The sequence below is a fragment of the Acomys russatus genome, chromosome 32, assembly GCF_903995435.1.
Source record: "Acomys russatus chromosome 32, mAcoRus1.1, whole genome shotgun sequence".
Lineage (NCBI taxonomy): Eukaryota > Metazoa > Chordata > Mammalia > Rodentia > Muridae > Acomys > Acomys russatus.
Genome location: NC_067168.1, coordinates 49,473,729 through 49,492,150, shown reverse-complemented (window position 1 = coordinate 49,492,150; position 18,422 = coordinate 49,473,729). Strand labels below are relative to the sequence as shown.

Sequence of the window (18,422 nt, the reverse complement as noted above, 5' to 3'; positions counted from 1 at the left end):
TATGACTACATCTTTGTCAGATTTCAGATTGGCTAACATAAACAAACAAACAAACAAAAGCTAGTGTGATACCAAGTGCTGCTGGTCTATAGAAACTGTTCATTTACTATTGTTAGGAAGGTAACATTTAACGATCATTCTAGACTTGCTTAGAGTTAACTTTCAATTTAACACAACCTAAAGCCATCTGTGAAGAGAGTCTTTTAACTTTTATTGGATTTATTAATTTTATTTTATGTATGGCTGTTTTGCCTGCATATATATATATTGCACCACGTGTGCGCGTGGAAGCTGAGGAGGTCAGAAGAGGCTGTTAGATCACCTAGGGGAGGTTGCATGTCTGTGGCCTCAAACATGAATGTCCTTAGTGGCTTTATTCATGACAGTCACTAAATGGGTATAATAAGAGAACAATTAAATAAACTACACCATAACTATACCATGAAAAAGCAATGTTGTACAAACTTTTCCTGGATAAATGAACAAATGCCTATTCATCTCACAGAAGCCAAAAACAACAAACCAAAGTCTAGCTTAGTGACCAATGAGTTTAATTAGGATGATTTACCGAAGAGAGGGAAGGGGGACAGGAACATGAGTGAAGGGTTATTTATAAGAGCATTGGCAACTTAACAGTAACTATACCACCAAAGAAAACGCCTTTCTCCCAGCAACTATTAACTCCCTATAAATCTTAGGGAGGGGCAGGGCCTTGTGGGTGTTCCCTCCTCCATCACAAGGTAATGACTACAACCTTCTGCAGGTCTTATGCAGGTAATCACAGCTTTTGAGAGCTCAAGAGGGTGACAACTATGCTGTGCCCAGAGAACAAGAGTCTACAGTAACCATTTAGCAACAAAAGGGAAAAAGTTGTTGGTCACAATATAAACTAATTCAAAGAATTATGCTGAGTCAAAATGTAATTTCAAGGGCTTACTTGCTATTTGATTCCATTCATACTGCATTATTGAAACTAAAGCATTTTAGAACTGGAAATTAAACTAGCAGATAGTAAAGATAAGGCCTGTGGGTAAAGGTCTTTTTTTTTTTTTTTTCCTTTTTTTTTATTAATTTATTCTTGTTACATCTCAATGTTTATCCCATCCCTTGTATCCTCCCATTCCTCTCCCCGCCCCATTTTCCCATTATTCCCCTCCCCTATGACTGTTCCTGAGGGGGATTACCTCCCCCTGTATATTCTCATAGGGTATCAAGTCTCTTCTTGGCTACCTGCTGTCCTTCCTCTGAGTGCCACCAGGTCTCCCCCTCCAGAGGACATGGTCAAATGTGAGGCACCATAGTACGTGAGAAAGTCATATCACACTCTCCACTCAACTGTGGAGAATATTCTGACCATTGGCTAGATCTGGGAAGGGGTTTAAAGTTTACCACCTGTATTGTCCTTGGCTGGTGCCTTAGTTTGAGCGGGACCCCTGGGCCCAAATCTGCCTATCATATTGTTCTACTTGTAGATTTCTAGGACCCTCTGGATCCTTTTATTTTGCTATTCTCCCATGCGTCTCTCATTTAGAGTCCCAATAGGATGCCTTCCCCTCTGTCCCAGTTTCCTGGTAAGTGAAGGCTTTCGTGGGACATGGTAAAGGTCTTGAAGGGAGAGGGTGTGGACACATGGCACTGTTGTGTTGCTCAGCTTTATCAAATCCATATCCTGTGTGGGATACTATACTTTTTCAGTAGTTTACTATGAAGGAGATTGAGCTCCAGATCTCTTTGTAGCATTTCTTATAACTCTGTAAGTGAATTAAAATTATATCAAAATAAAAGTTAAATGAATAAACTAAACGTGGGTCTAGGGACAAGACTCAGTAAAGTGTCATGAGGACTTGAGCTCAATCCTCCAGACCACATAAAAATTCTCGAAATACATGTTGGAGAGGAGGAGAAAGGAAGGCCCCTGGGACTTGCCTGACAGTCTATCCAAATTGGCAAGCTCCAGCTCCAGTAATATGCCTTGTCTCAAAATATAAGGTGAAGACCAATTTAAAGAGGCACATGACATCGACCTCCAGCCTTTACGTATATCCGCATACTCAGGCATACTCACATACACCTTCAAACAACAACAGCAGCCAAACATTTAATCTGAGCATATTGACTCATATTAATAATCACAGCATTTGGAAAGTTACATCAAATCAAGACCAGCCTATGCTACAGAAAAAAGGAAGGAAGGAAGGAGGGAGGGAGGAAGAGATGGAGGGAGGAAAAGGGCATTAAGAAAGGCTGTGAACGTTAAGGCTCATGCTTTACTAAGGCTTATGACAACTGAACAAAGGTGGAAGCCATAGCTGATGGGTCAGAATTCACAACGGCACTACTACTTGCAATAATAAAGATAAAATACAATAGTTTTCATAGAATTTCCATTTTTATATACATAGTAATTTCTGCTTAAAAATTTAAGTAGTGAAATTGCTCTTCTTAACTTTAACATAAATTAGGTCATTTAAGGTATCAGTTCTAATGCAAATGTCTTCTGAGGTAAATACACAGGAAAGTTACACCATATCCACACTGTGACTTTAAGACCAATTTTCCCAGTATATGGACTTTTGAAGACAAACTATATCCTATCCATAGCAAGAAGATATTGCATTCAGTATAGTACAAAATATTAAATACTGATCTTTTAAGAAACTTTATACATAAACTAGTTTCTAATTTTTAAATGGGAGAAACTTCAGCCATAGGCATAAACTTTTATCATTTCTTATGCCTGAATTGCTGTGCACATTTCTCATAAAGATTTTAAATGGCAGTTTTAACTTATTGATAATCACGATTGATGAGAAATTTTATTTGCATAAGTGGTAAAATTAAGATTCAATATTTACAAACACTCAAAAATTTGCAACAATTAAAAATTACATTTGAAAATTGGTTCTTTGTCTTTCACTAACAAATGTAATAGTTTCTGTAATATAAAAATGCAAATAAGTATTAAAAAACCAAAAGGTTTTAAATAAAGAGGTTCAAACTGATACAGCTCTGAGAGATTACACGTAAGTTGTTAGAATGGTCACCTGCAGTTGGCTTGAAAGCTGCAGAGCGGATAGACAATACACAAGTCAACAGAAGAGTCCTAAATATGTAAAAGGAAGTTGGTGCTGTCCTCCGGCTGAGGCTCACCAGACTCTCAGGTAAGCTGGGGGTCTTTGGCACAGGGAACAAGAGCACAGTGTCCTTTCTGAGCAGCTAGAGCTCTACAGATTGCTGGTGATAGGCACCTACCCAGAGAGTTCGTGGGCCTTACACATCACCATGAAGCAACGGGGCTGAATAAGCACCGGTGCTTACTGTTCAGGGTTCTTGACAAGCTTCCTGAGCATACAGTGAGGTGCTCATGGAGGGTACTCATGGCAGGATCCCATATAGCTATTCTTAAGACAGAGGACAGTGACATATCACAACATGCCACAACCCACTTGTGCATTCCCAGTTAAGAAGCTCTAACATGGAGGATATACATGGGAACTATTGTAATTGCTGACTGTGTACAAGTTCATCGGAGAATTACAGGCATGTTGGAAAAATGATATCTTATAGACCATAGTCTCTAACTACAGCTTATTAAATTACAAAAGCAAAAAACTTGTTTGGAAACTAAAAACAAATTTCTAAGTGCTTCATGAGTTAAAATGAAAGCAGAACAAAAACTGCAAAATATTTAAAACTGAATAAAAATGAAGGCATAGATCCATAATCCAGTCCTAAAATCTAAAAGATTCTGAACGCTTGTGCTTTTTACCACAGTTCATTTGGTGACAATCTTGGCCTGAGGCTGCTCAGTTTTAATAATGTGACTTCTATCAAGGGTGACAAAGAAAAAAAAAAATGAGAAAATGCACAATTAAACAATATTGCCAGGGGAGAGGAGTAAAGGGAAAATGGGAGGGAGGGAGGAATGGGAGGATATAAGGGCTGGGATAACAATGGAGATGTAATATGAATAAATTAATAAAATATATTTAAAAAACAATATTTCCTTAGAAGCAACAACAACAACATGATTAACTAGAATAGAAGATGTAGATGCAAAGAGAAGCCTCTCAGCAGCTCTGTGCCAATGCATACAAAGATATGGTCAGTAGATGGCTTTCCAGATTTACCCTCAACTGATAAAAATACAGAAAAGTGAAATAAACCTATAAAGAAATGTAATTATCTTTATCTCCACCCAGAAAAGTTCCAACAAGACAAGCACATGGTTCATAAACAAAACTTCTCGAAAATTTAAGAAAATGCACTGGGCAGACGGTAGGTGCAATTCAGGCAAAGGTTAAAATATGTGTTTAGCATGCACAAAGTCCTGATTACCTACCCAACACAAAAATGCGCGCGCGCGCGCACACGCACACACACACACACACACACACACACACACACACACACACGAGTTACATCAACCTAAAGCAATTTCAACACCTGGGCCCCTACTCCCAAAACAAACAACAAAAACGGCCAGTTAAATTGGTGCAGGAGGTGCTGAGATTCACAGCAGAGAAGTGGGCAGTGCTTGGTCCCTCCTCGGAAAGTATCCCTGGCTAGAGGAGAGACTGGTATTTTCAGCAGCATCTCCTTCACAATTAGAGACTTGCTTTATGAAGAAGATAAAAGAATTACTTGAAAAAAAAATCAAGTCAATCTGTGAACAGTACTGGTTGCCAACAGTTAGTATCAATGTACGTGTAGTCAAATGAACCCAGTAGTGTAACTGTTATTTGGAGCCATGTTAGGGTCCTGTTAGGTTGGACATATTCAGAATCCTTGCCTAGTCTAAGTATAGCTTAGTTGTAACCAGGTACAGGTGCCCCATTGGGAGGGGTGGTACTGCCTCACTTAAGGCTTAATCTGTTCAACTGTCCTTGACAATCCACTTCTTTGCTCCACATCTTAGTAAAATCCAGAGTGGAAAACAATCAAACAAATCAACATTTTGGTTTAGATGTAGGGTTAGTTCCTCTTTTGGATCCTTGCTCACTGCTGACCTCTTTCCATCCCACACTACACAGGCTGACCCAACCCACCAGGTTTGGACTTGTCACTTCCCTTTATCAAAACCTACACATTCCCTGCCAAGTGCATCTTTTTGTTTGCAATCGACAGAGTTGAGACTTGAGAGTAGATCATTTTCACAGTGCTGTGTCTAAGGTTTATAGCTGGTTTCCCCCTGCTAAACACTTCATAAATCTTCCGAAACTTTAGAACTAATGAGTTAACATTTTCTTTTGCAACAGTTCTATAAAATTTCTGCTTCCTCTCTGACTCCTTCCTTTTCTTGTTAAAACCTCCAATACTCTAGCATTGACGTGGCTGTGGTTTCAGATCTACCTTGTTTGTGGCAAGTGAAGCACTCTCTATAATGGTGGCGTTTGAGGCTTGATCATAAAAGTCCAAGTAGGTAATTTTGGTTTGTGATCCCACAGAAAGTCACGAGAATCGATTAATGTGCTGGCTTGTCTCTCTGGCTCTTAAATTTTTCACACATCTTTCATCTGACTTCCTTTTAATCTACTTTTTCATCACTTTTTTCTTTGACATGAACAGTTCTACTTTTCATCATGACGGATTAGAGCGTGAGCTTAGTGTCTCTGTTAAGAGACTTTGCCCCCAGAAGCCTGGTGTCCCCAAGAGCAAAGAGAAAAGGGGCTCTGCTCTGTCTGAAAAATCTGCGCATGTCAGGAAGGCGCCTCTTACTCTGTAGACTGTGTGTTATAAAAAAGCAAAGGGGGCTACCACCCAGATGCTTGCAATTTTGACATCTCTTTCACCTATTTCATTATGACTTTAAAGAAGTCGCATTAAAAATAACTGAGGCTACAAAAACGGGCTATCTCAAGTACAGTGACATTTTTGAAGTGTTTTTGAGCCCAACCTGGTTCCTCACACTTGCCCTTGTTAATGACATTCGGAAAGTTTCTGTATCCAAAGGCATGGGGGGAGGACAATCCTGCTTGGCTGTCAGAATGCTGGTTTAGGGATCTAATTTTGAGAAGAACTGTCTTTTGGGCCTGAACTCAGTGCTGGCAAACTCCCTAATGCCAGGCTCTGCACTTGATGTGTTTCCCAAGCTCCTAACTGATGTTCCACATGAGGAAAGTCTCACTTCCATACCCATGACTCAGGAAGGGCAGCTAGGTAGGGACAAACGTCCCAGCCCTCACAATGAAGGCATCAGCCTAAGGTTGGGCACCTGACTACAGCAAGGCTGACGAGCAGTCCCCAGAAGGGCAGAGCTGAGACAAAGGGGTTTATGCCTCTTGGCCTGGTATCCTTCAGATGTTGAAGGTAGGAGACAGAAAGCTGCATGCAATCACAAGAGAGGCTCCAACTAAGAGAGAAGTAGAGATGTCAGGAGGAGAAGGGACCTCCTGAATCCCAAAGTCCCTTCCACGTGTCAGCTGGACATTTTGGAGGTTCTTTTATGCCTCTGTCTTCAATGATCACAAAGGACCCTGTCTCCTCCAAATGCATTGTTCCTGATATAGTGTCTTAAACCATTGTCTTTTACATTTCTAGGCCCCTCATGGACCTTGGTAGGTGGCAATTAAAAGGTTTTTTATTTATTATATTTTAGGAGGAGGCCAAGAATTAACATTCTTAAGAAGTTCCCAATTACTAGGATACTACTGGTCCAGGGACCTCACTTGGAAAACCACTGGCTTTAAAAGTAACCTCCCCCATATTTCCATTTATATAATTATTAATGGAGAATAGCTTGTCCCTCATGCCCTTCCAGATATACTGGTTTATATATTTTAATGACGCAGTCTCCATAATGATACTCTGAGGGAGCGATGCTGTAATTCTGTTTTACAGATGAGAAAACTGTTGCTGAGAGAGGTCTAAGTGACTTGCCCAACTCTTGCGAAGATGGCAGAGCCAGGAATTGAGAGCCCAGGATGCACTGACTTGGAAGCTCACTATCTGCATTTGTGCTCCATCTCACGTTGATTCTAGCCACTCCAGGGAGCACCACCATGGCCCAGACACGGCCCGCAGGCAGCCCTCGGTGCTCCCGTTCACACTGGTCATCCCTGGACGCCTCCCCGCCATATACCTTGCCTAGAACTTTCAGAGGCCGTGTTCAGACTTGCCTTTCCTATAAAGGGCACAGATTTCTTAATCGTTCCCTACTTCCTGTCCAAACTGCTTACAACAGCTTCCTCCTCTGAGTTGTTGTGACACTTTATATTTGTCTTACTGTAGTTTACATTTTGGGGTCACTTGTCTTCATGGCTCTACTGCAAAATCTACCAGATCCCTAAGGTGGACGCATGCTTGTGGTAGTTTTGACTTGCCTCCTCTACTCCCAGAGTGTAGTACGGTGCCCCAAACGCAGCTGGCACTGTGCAGATGCCTGAGAAGTTAAATACAAAATGGGAGGTATAAAGTGGCTCATATCTTGACAAAGATTTTTGGAAGGGCCTACACAGGATAAAGGTCACCTAAGAAAGAGATGTAAAAGCTGACTCTTCTCTGTTATCATGAGTTCCAAAGGAGGGTGATAGTTGAACAGGTAACAAAAACATCGCAGAACCAGGGGTAAATGAGCCCTTCAGCTCTGCGAGGGAGTTAAAGGGTAAAGTACAGTACTGAATGCCGTGTGTGCCAAGTGAGCATTCCCATCTTCTGACCGTGCTGCCGCCCTGTTGGCTGTTCTCTGAACATTACGTTTAGTGTTAGTTTCTGAGGCCCCACAAGCTAACTCAAGTCACCGCCTCACCTCCTAGCCATGGTTATGTTGAAGATGGACCAGTTTGCTGCTAGAAGTCCACGCTGAAGAACCAGAAAGTGAGAACTAGAGTAAGCACACAGCCATTCTTGGTACTGGGTTCAAAGATAACATTGTCTTTGAGAAGACACAGACATGATGTAGCCTATATCAACATATTTCAGCCAAGAACGTCTTGAAAATAACAAATAAATAAGTTTAGAAAGCCCTTTCCACCAGGTGTCTTCACAGAGCCCCACGTCGGTGTTGGAGGACCGACTGAGTAAAGGAGAACACCTTCTAAGCATGTAAGAGACTTTCCCTTCTCAATCACAATTTTCCTTACTGCACTTAACTGTGTTTTTATAAAGCTCTTTAGCGTACATTAATGGCAGTCTTCCACAAATTTCACAGAGTATAAACAGCAGTACACTTAGTGAACAATTCTGAAATAAAATAGTATTCAATATGTATTGGTAGTGACCAGCAACATGTTATAGTTAATAGAGTGTCTGTGGTTGGCGTGAGGTCGCTGGGACGACATCGGGCTGGAGTTCGGCATCCAATAGTGCATAGAAGGGACTTTCCTCTTATGGATGCGAAGAACAGCTTCTTGCCAAGAGGTCAAGTCCAGTTTTAGTTTGTGGGGTCTTCCTTTATTTCCTGGTTACATGATTTGAAAATGCTCTTTTATGGTGTTTCTGAGACAAAAGTAATATCTTTGTACCCAGGAGGAAGCAGATGATTTGCACTGAATAAACAACATCCTTGCCCCCATAGAAAGGTCATACGGTAGGAAAAAGAAAATCCCAGAGTTTTATTCTGTATCTAATTTGTCCCTGATGCTTTCTGTAACAATCTTAGCTCTTGCCTCTCTGCTTTGTCTCACTCCACACATGAGCTTTTCCCAAATTTAAACAGCCTGCCATCCTCTGGGGAGCTGAGTGAAAATGCAGACTTTGGTTCAGTATGTCTGGATGAGGCTGAAGACAGGAAGATGATGTTGGCCTGGTTAGTCCATAGACCTCACTGCAAGCACCAAGGCTCCACAGAACTTTGGCACAGCTGCTCACTGCCTTCCGATTGCTACTCATCCACACTGGTTCCTTGGACTGCTTTCTTGAAAACTCTCAGAAAAAAAATCACAAAAAAACCCAGTCAGCTTTCTCAGAGTTTCATGGGCTGAGTTCAGAGTTGTGGGCTATGGAAGGGATGGAGAACGGGGAGGCAGGAGAGTGGAAGGGAGGAAGAGGAAGTGGATGAAGAGAAAGAAGCTGCCCTTTTGGTCCCTAGCTGCTGAATTTCAATATCTGAGCTGAACTCCCCTTCTCACCTATGATGTCGCATTTTCATCTTGGTGCCTGTAGAAATGTTGAAACTAACAACCTTTGAGTTTAAGCACTGGGAATAATTTCTGTCTGGCAGGACATTATAGCTTATTTGACTCGTCTCTCGAGCTTTTGGAAGTCTCCCTCGTTCTGTCCCTGGTGGAGGCCCCAAGCCCACTTACTAGTAGGAAGTGTTAGATTGACTTGTCAGCTTCTCCAAGAGAGTCCCCTGTTGGGATAATGCACACATATTGTAACAACGGGCTGCGAACATGTGTCCCTCTGCTCTCAATTGTTAATTGCTGAGGCAGGAACAGCACAAGGCTAGCAGAATATGTAAATGTTTGTCACTTCCTCTCCTGCTCCAACAGGAAAAGGCAAAGAGACAGGAGGAAGAGAGACAGGAGCCCAGAGGCAAAGCAGAGGGAGCAACTTGGCAGGGACGAAACCGGAGGGAAGTCAAGTCAGGCTAAGTTTATCTGGCTATCTGGCCCCAGCAAACAGGTCAATTGTCTTATGCTATACAGATGGCTCCATGTTTTTATAATTAAACCTCAATCAGGACCCTAGAGTCCTGCAATACTGACCTTTTTGTTTCTAAATCAGCTTTCTCTCTGGGGCAGAGAAACTGTGGATGCTACCTCACTCACACGTTATTTACTCTCCTGTAATTGCTGTACACTACCTCAGTGGTTGCTCTATGTTACTGTGCCTCCTGCAAAAGACTCAGTCACCTTCAAGGAACAGATTTGAGAGTCATGGAAGTTACCCACATGGGGTAGGATGCACCCTAGGACCTTACATTGCGGATCTCTTTCCTCAAGTCACTGAGTAATGTTCAAGTAATCATTATGGAAAGGTAAGAAAGTAAAGACTAAGTGGCACCTCAGTAGCCTTCATGTAAAACAACCCTGCACAGGGCTCAAGCAGCTCACAGTCCAGTGGACAAAGGACAGACATCATCTAAATCTGCATCTAAATTTCAGGTAATCTGTCCTTTAGGACCACTCTGCAAAGAGAGTGTCTCAAGGAGGCCTAGGCAACCTAGAACCAAGAAAAGATGTTCTCCGTTGTGAGTGAGGCCTTCACTATGCTATGAGGCAGGCACAGTCATCACTGGTATAGAACTCCTCACTGCAGTCTGTCTTTCCTTCACTCCAAAGACAGCCCTGCAAGTATGAGACTGAATTAGTGGCCTTCTAGTGTAGATAGTGGTGAGATTCTTGTAAAGGCACATATCTTACGACATCTTAAAAGGTGTGCTGGAGCAAAGTTACACCCTAATTCTCAAACTCTCATAATTTGCCTTACAGGAAGTACCATTCTAAAGGATGCCAGCTATTTGTGGCATGAAGCCTGGTTTCTTATTCAAACGCATGATTTTCAGTAGCAGCCCATGTGGTTACTTATCTTCTTCAAAATTGTAAGAACTCTATAAAATATACTATTTCTCTCTTACTGCACGTCTTTTTTCCTACAAACTCCATTTTGTTTTTTATATTAACTTTTTTCTGGCCTACTTTTATACAAAAATGTTGAAAGTGTTATATAATCAAAGACTGTTTTTTTTTTTTTTTTTCTTTTACAACTTCCTGAGTTCTTCTGTCGTTGTGTCTATTGATTTTCATACATTCCACAAGTCTTCCTGGAATTGACTCATGTGTAGAGGGAATGAACCAAAATTGGTTATCTGCAACCAATGAGCCAAAGGGCAATTTCACTAATGTAATTCATTTACAACAAAAAGAAAAATAAGAAGAGACAAGATAAGGACTGGGATAGACAGTGCAAGAAGTATTTCAGGCATCTCCACCACTCATATAATGCTTTCCTTTTCTTTTGGCTACCATTTCCCTCAGAGTCATCTTTGGAAAATGGCCCAATCTGTCCTTTAGCCATCGGTGTGTACAGGATTGCAGTAGTTTTCACTAGCCCTTGCTTTTGAATGATCTTACATAAATGTATCTTATTTCCCAAATAATTATATATACTTTCCTAGAATCATCCCTTTTCTGTCTAAGGAACTGATGGGGCTTGGTGGTACCCTCTGTTTTCAATTAAGTAGCACATTTTAGGTTTACTTACAGAAGTATTTTCACTTGGGCACAATCCTTAAACTAGAAGAGCCCAGGGATGTGTGGACAGTAAGAGAGTGGATTGTCAGATATAAACTCAACTTGGTCACCTCTTCTGCGTTCCCACTTCCATTTCTACCTCAGAACCCCCAATATATGTTCCCGGTGTGGAGACTAGATCATTTCAATCTTTAAGATTTTGTTTCAGATGGCAACCTGGCTAAACATTTGTATAATTTTCTAATATAGTCTGTTGATATTTTAGACACAGAGAAAGAAAAAATGTAATAGCAATGTGCTATCAGGTTTCTAGTAAGACTTTCAGAAACATTTACAGTCTTTGAATTAAGTACATAGCTGCTTCTTTCTTTTTCCTGTTTTTAATTCTTCATAAGTCATAAAATATGAAAAATATAGATTTTTGACAAGCATCTAGTTTAGAAATAGTTTATATAGGAATTTGTCACCATGCAAAGTGGGACTGATGGATGATAAGAAACAGACAAAGAGTATAGTTGAAAGCATCCGGTTTGGGCTTTGGTGTTCACCTTGCCTTTTAGGGGACCAAAAAGGCAGATGCCCACATCAGTATTGCTTTGAGACTTTAAAAAATTTTTTATGATATTAGCAGCTCTGTGATTGTGAAGATCACATCATATAAATGCATAAAACAGAAGTACAGGCTTATTATAATAACAAATGGACAATTCTAAATATAATTAAATATTTAGATGTAACATAAGTGAAAAATCACTTTGTTCTTCATGTGTTGAAAATCAATTAGCCATTTTATATATACGCAAGATAAAATGCTGCAACAATAATATGTTAATTTTATGTACAAAAATGAGATTTTTCAAATGGTAAAAGAACTAGAAATAAATTGGACATTAAGGTAGAAAATACTAAGAGATAACACATGGTATAGTCTTTGCCTAGCATACTTGAAGCCCCTAGTTAGGTTGCCACCATAGCAAAATAAATATATAGGAATATAAAAACTCAGTATAGTAACTATGTATAAAGAAGGAGCCAAAGAAAAGGAAACCCTAAATTATATTTTATGTCACTAATAAAGCTTTGAAATAATATACTGCATAGAATATTTTAAAGACACAATCTTTGCTTTCAAAAGACAACTTACAATATAGAAGCTAAAATTGCAGTGAAGATTCTATCAGAAACATTGCCAGAGTTGCCAATAATCTTCAGAAGTTGGATTCTGAGGTGTGTCCGGGCTATGAATTATAGGTTCAGTGATCCATATAGAAAACATTTGACTCTGAGTCCTGGTGCATACTGTGATTACTAGAAATGCTGAGTGTACCTGCTTTCTGGCATGCAGCTGGCATTTAGATATTCAAAGACAACTGGGTATCTCATTGTACGATTTGTGTGAAAGCATGCTGGAAAAACACCAATTCTACAGTGCTCTGGTTTCTCTGCTATGGTAAGACATATAGGTCTCAAATAGAGAGCAATCACCATCATGAATCTAAAGAAGAAATGACCACTAAGTGGAAAAGCAACAAAGTAAATCTTGTGTAGTTGTCACCTCTATTGGGAAACACGTAGTGAAACTGTGACTAGTGCAGGGATCTCAAATGTGCAATGTTCTGTTCTCATCTTTATCTGTGTTATCAGATGGTGGGAACCACCTGACAGAATCTTTAGTTGTAAGCAAAAATGTAACAACAGTGATAATAATGTAATAAGTAATCATAGGAATAACAGTGTCAACCACTGTTGATTATTAGATTCAAGGCTTCAGAACAAACTCTATTCAGAAGTGTCTTTGGAAACTCAGCTGTATGGAAATGTTTTAGAAATGGGTTGGGTTGCAGAGAAGGCATATCCCCAGTGGGGACTTCTGCACAGAGTCCATCAGAGTTAGGATTCTCAGGGAGCAAAGGTGATGGGGCAGGGAAAGAAAGCAATAAAGGAAACGTGCCAGAGATGCACCTGGTGAGATCCATCCAGACTTGCTGACAAGCAATGAGGTGGATGGAGGGACACATTTCTCCATCAGCTCTTGCCCCCTCCTAAGAAAAGCTTCGCCCTACTGAGAAGCCAGTCCCCAGAAAGTCCATCTTCGTAGGTGAAATGTGTTGGGGAGGAGTCCTGGGACAGGCAGTAAGGGCTATGAGCCAGACCTAGGCTAGGCACCTTTGGACCTCATCTGTGTCAGGCTAACTGGATCCCAACAATTGATCATAGTGCCATAACGTGTCCAAAAAGCCTCCAAAAATGCCCTGAGATCTTCTTCAAGCAGTGCCCAGTGATGCTATCTCTAATTCCAGGAGCTGAAGAACAGAGAAGCTGCTACCTTGGTTGATGATCAGAAGCGATAAACTGTAAAAACTTGGTGGCAGCTTCACCACAAACATGTACCTGAGATGATACAGCAAACACCAAACCTAACTCCCAACCAACTTCAGCTGGAAACAAGCAGCTCCTTAGCACCCTTTATTTCCCAAAAAGTGACCGCGGGAACTGTCAAATACTGGCAGAGTAGAGGGGTGATTGTGTCTTAACCATGACATCAAATGTAAAACTTGGAGCATTATTGTCAATTACATATTTGCAACTTAAAAATACATTTTAAAATAAAATGTCGGAGTATCTTTACATCTTGGCAGTCTTCTCTATGAGGGCAACTCTGCTGTGACCAGGAGGTTTGTTTGTGGTTTTTAGCTAATATCAGACCATTTGACATTTGTCTCACCTGGGCAGTGAGCTGTTCTCTAATTTAGTATTGTTTTAATAACCTAATAGTACTTTGGTGACTACACTGAACAAGGCTTGTTCTTTGGGTTTGCCCATCTCTTAACTCCCAGGGTGCCCGATGTAGTAACAAATTCCACCTGTAATGTTGTCACTCTCTCCTGCTTTTATTTCCCTTTTGCTTTGAATTCCCTGGTATGATAACATAGCCTTTAAAAGTTGTTCTTTATAAATGTGATAATACTGCTTAATAAGGAAGTCAGAGGCAGCTGTTCTCCCACTGCCCACTCCCCGTAGGCAGCCCCTCTTCTGTCTGTCTGTCTGCTGTTCTAGTGCCCACCAAATGTGGTCAGTGACCATGAGGTTCGCTTTACCAGTGCTCACTTACTTCCTGTCCTTGTAGTGTTAAGCTCATCACACTTCCTCTCCTTCCCCACATCCTCCCAACACTGTTACTTGACAGTTTCTCACTAATCGCTAACTTTAGTTTATGCTATTGCAACTGCATAAATATCAAGCCCCCCTGTCTCACTGGTTCATGCTCACTAACCCACCACCCTTTACCATCCAAGCACTGTTGAAAAATCCAACTATGTCTCCTGTTGTCTGTCTTTTTCTTTAACAACTTAAAAAAAAAAAAAAAAAAAAAACAATACATAGGAAGGTTTTATTAGCAGGGGAACAAGAATTTAATCAAACAAGCCAAATCCTGTGTCATCATCTGACTCTTCGGACTCCTCCTCCTTCTCCTCTTTCTTCTCCTCTCCTGCAGCAGGGGCAGAGCCATCAGCAGGAGCTGCAGAGCCAGGGGCAGCAGAAACAGCTGCAGCCCCACCAGCAAGCACACTGGCGAGCTTGCCCACACCCTGACCTATGACATCCTCGATGTTTTTTCCATTCACCTCACTGATAACCTTGTTGAGCTGGTCATCGTCTGCCTCGATGCCCACGCTGTCTAGTATCTTATTGATGCCTTTGGCGCTAGGAGAGGAGTTGCACTTCCCCAACCCCCCTACAGCCCCCCCACCCCCGCCCCCTCGTTGCCTGAGGGAGGCCAGCTGGTTAAGAGGCGACTTAAGGAATGTGACAGCCACAGTGGGCGGGCAGGGGCGGGAGTGGGGAGGTTGGAGGGGGTGTGAAAATGTGTATCCCTGACTGGCCTCGAACCCCAGATCCTCCTGCTTCTGCCTCCTTCAGCAAATCCTACCGGCCTGTGCCACCAGAACCGGCAACAACTCTTATGCCAGGCATCTGGGCCTGTTCGTTATAAAGACCTCTGACCATGTCCTGTTCTGGAGACTTTCTCTGAGCCACTCCTACTATTACTTTGTGATAACACCCTTGCCAAAACTATCTGTAAACCATCTAATCTTATGACCACTAAATTTTCTCTAAAACGACAACATTGCCCAATGGTTAGGCATGGGCTCTGATGCCAGATCCTACCTTCAAATTTCACTGCTTGCCTGCAGGTGCAGTAATGCTATGCTCTCTCCTACAAGAGAGAGTTCTTAGGCTCTTATGGCACTCCAGGGAGTCTATTTGACTATGTATGGGCCACCAGGTTACCAGAATCCTCAATTGCCTGTTATGAACTGACAGCCTTCTGACCTACTTAAAAAAATATGAAGCAGTCGAACAGCACAGACACATAGAGGAAAACGGTGCACACAGAACCAAATTTCTAAAGCCCCCACAGCACACGGTTCATGTCAGCCAGCTTTAGCCTGTATCTCAACATCCTGTCATTCTCAGGTTCATGAGCTCAGAGGAAGTTTACTAGAATGATCTGCCTGAGGATGTGCTCATTCTCACCTAGTCCAAGCGCTGTCTTTGCCGTTGATGGCTTCTTCTAGATTGTCCTTGACAGCTCTTCTCAGAGGCAGCCCTCAAGGAATAGGAAAGAAATCAAATAAGTTCAGTTGTTTTAAGCCAATGTTTGCAGACACATTGTTTTGCAGACAAAGATTCCCTATACCGTTTCATCTCTAGCCCTTAGCTATAGAGATAGAAGTCTTCCAAGGCCCTAGTTCATCAGACCTCATGATCTTCTCTAAAATAGGAGGCTGGCATTTTCTCTGGTTTATTTGACACTGTCGGCCATGTATTCATCAACACATTCAGGGCTTTTGTTGCTCCTACTTCTCAGATTCGCTCAGCACAGTTCTGGTGGCAATGTGACCCAGTGTAGTGTCCCATTGGATGTTGAGGTAGTCTGGTCCCTGAGACTGGAATGAAGCAAATCCTCCAGTGATAGCCTAGTCCTGCCACAAGACAGAGCGTGCTCTCTGGAGCTGTGGGTGTAGCCTGGTAACAGAAAAAAAAATGCCTATCATGTGCAAGACCCTGAATTCAATGAAATTACAAATGGAAGAAGAGAGAGAGAGGAAGGAAGGGAGGGAGGGAGGGAGGGAGGAAGGGAAGAAGGAGGGAAAGAAGGAAAGAAGGAGAAAAAAAAGAAAAGTCTGCTCCAGTAGTGGAAAGCAACTGTCTTCTTCAGGTGGCCTTCTACATGAACCCCATGCTTAAAAATAATCCTTATTAGAGGGCAACGAACTCTAGCCCCATTAAAACTCCGTGAGGCTATACCCTGCCCCATCATTGATACCTCATCTACAGTTGTTGTCTCATTATAATCACAGAGCTCAGTAATAATAATATGGGATATATATTTTATAATAATATAACAAATAATAATATGGGAGTCGTATGGGCATTGTAGTCATATAACTCAATTATAATACAAGGGTTACTTTCAGTATTTTGAAAGTGCTATTTCAGGCTGTTTAGGATAAATAAGTTATACAGATTAATTGTTAGCTGATCAAATCATGGTCACATCAATTACTACTCTATTTTTATCACAAGAATATACAACTTAGGTGCAACAAATAGATATGATTCTATAGAAAGATAAGGTAAAATAGTTAGATAAGGTCTTCAAAAACCTCAGAGGCATACAGAATATGACATTTTAAAATGCTTTTATTATTTTAAAGATTCACTGACAATGAGACAGATTAACTCCTGGTAACACCCAGCCTACCTCAAAGAGGATGATGAGCATCAAAGAATCTCCTTATGGAGATGGCTTCAATTGTGGCAAAAAAAAAAAAAAAAAAAAAAAAAAAAAAAAAAGCCACTGGGCAAAATGTCCTTGTTTCTACCACAGACAGAATTCTACCTAAAAAAGGGCAAGCTTGGATGCAGGTAGAGTTGATGGCCAAACTCTACTAAGACAGGGTAAGCAAGTCCTCAATAGTTCCTGCCTCACAAATGTCTGTCAGATATATTGGGCCAGAAGGCTGAAGATGATGCTCCAATGTTATACAGAGTTATGGATGAGTGTTCAGGTAGCAAACTGTCTCTGTCATCTTCTCATTTGGGAAACTACTAACCTGCACCCTTGTATACTCAAGTAATCAATTTATCCCTTCTCAAGTCTCTGATGGGGTTGAAGACCAGGTAGCTTACTTAGTTTTACAATTAAGCTTACTTGTTTAGGGGTTAAGATGCTTTTAGGTCTAGATAAATGTTTCAAGTTGATAGAGATGAGATATGATAGATATGGATTTTCATTCAGGATTTTAGACTCACCAAGATAGGAAAGATGTTTTTTTCAAGGCTGTCAAATACAAATAGCCAAAACACTGAGAATATAACATTTATATAATTCCTGATTATGTCATAGTACTTCTTGCTGTAGGTAGTTTATTGTATATATGTGTAATAATACAAATATATATGTAAAAAACAAAAATGTTTAATAAAAATTATTAATGAGTAGGTGCACACCTTGAGGATTTAAAAAAGAAGAATACAATTAAGTCACCCTTGTATTCAGCTGCACTACCCTTCAGAATGGGAACCATCAGATCAAGGCTCTTGTTTTACCCTGACTTGTTTTCCTTAACAACCAAATATGACAATTAAAGAAAGTATGGTGGGAATCAAGGTATCTGTGTCTTTCTTGTCTGTGATAAGAAACTAACATTTTCTATTTTCCTCATAGGACAAAGTAGTGGTTTAAGTTTCTACATTGTCTTTCAAACGGCTGCCTCTTAACGCTTTCTCTCCTACCAACAATCTCTGTACTAACACCAATATGGAAATGTAGTCCAGTGTGAAGACCTCCATTCTATCACTGCTCGTGGGAGCTGGTGAGCTCCAACCCAGATTCAGTTTACAACAGTATAAAGTTACATAAAAACTCTACCACTTGGCTCTCAAGAATGCCAGCCCTGAGACTGACCAAAGGATTTCCTGCATCCTTTAGACTTACTATAACTTATACCTGGCATCCAGATCTGCAGTTTTATCTTTTGTAATTTTTAGTTAAAAATACAAAAGGGTGGGTTTCACTGTGAGACTCTCATACATGTATAATACTGTACCTTCCTCCTGCTGGTTTCTGTCCTCCCTCCACCCAGCAGTACTTCTGCTACACACACACACACACACACACACACACACACACACACACAGACATGTACACACACAGAGACACATATTTATATATACATATTATAGTTGAATCTAGATTTTGCATATGAGAGAAAA

At 40.9% G+C, this 18,422-nt stretch overlaps 1 protein-coding gene across 1 annotated transcript; it reads right to left on the bottom strand.

Annotated features, from left to right (window-relative positions):
- Window positions 1-14,551: 14,551 nt before the first annotated feature.
- Window positions 14,552-15,146, bottom strand: LOC127184172 (60S acidic ribosomal protein P2-like). Its single transcript, XM_051140417.1, has 2 exons — window positions 15,070-15,146; window positions 14,552-14,906 (listed from the first exon to the last, which is right to left on the bottom strand). Exons 1-2 carry the CDS (start codon window positions 15,144-15,146, stop codon window positions 14,552-14,554), a joined length of 432 nt encoding a protein of 143 aa, XP_050996374.1.
- Between the last annotated feature and the right edge of the window lie 3,276 nt (window positions 15,147-18,422).

What these genes read in the sequence shown, in the direction of transcription:
- LOC127184172 (XM_051140417.1), bottom strand. Translation starts at nt 15,146, where the DNA reads ATGGTCAGAGGTCTTTATAACGAACAGGCCCAGATGCCTGGCATAAGA. An exon ending in GGTTCTGGTGGCACAGGCCG is followed by an intron (nt 14,907 to 15,069) that starts GTAGGATTTGCT and finishes GGCCTCCCTCAG; the next exon opens with GCAACGAGGGGGCGGGGGTG.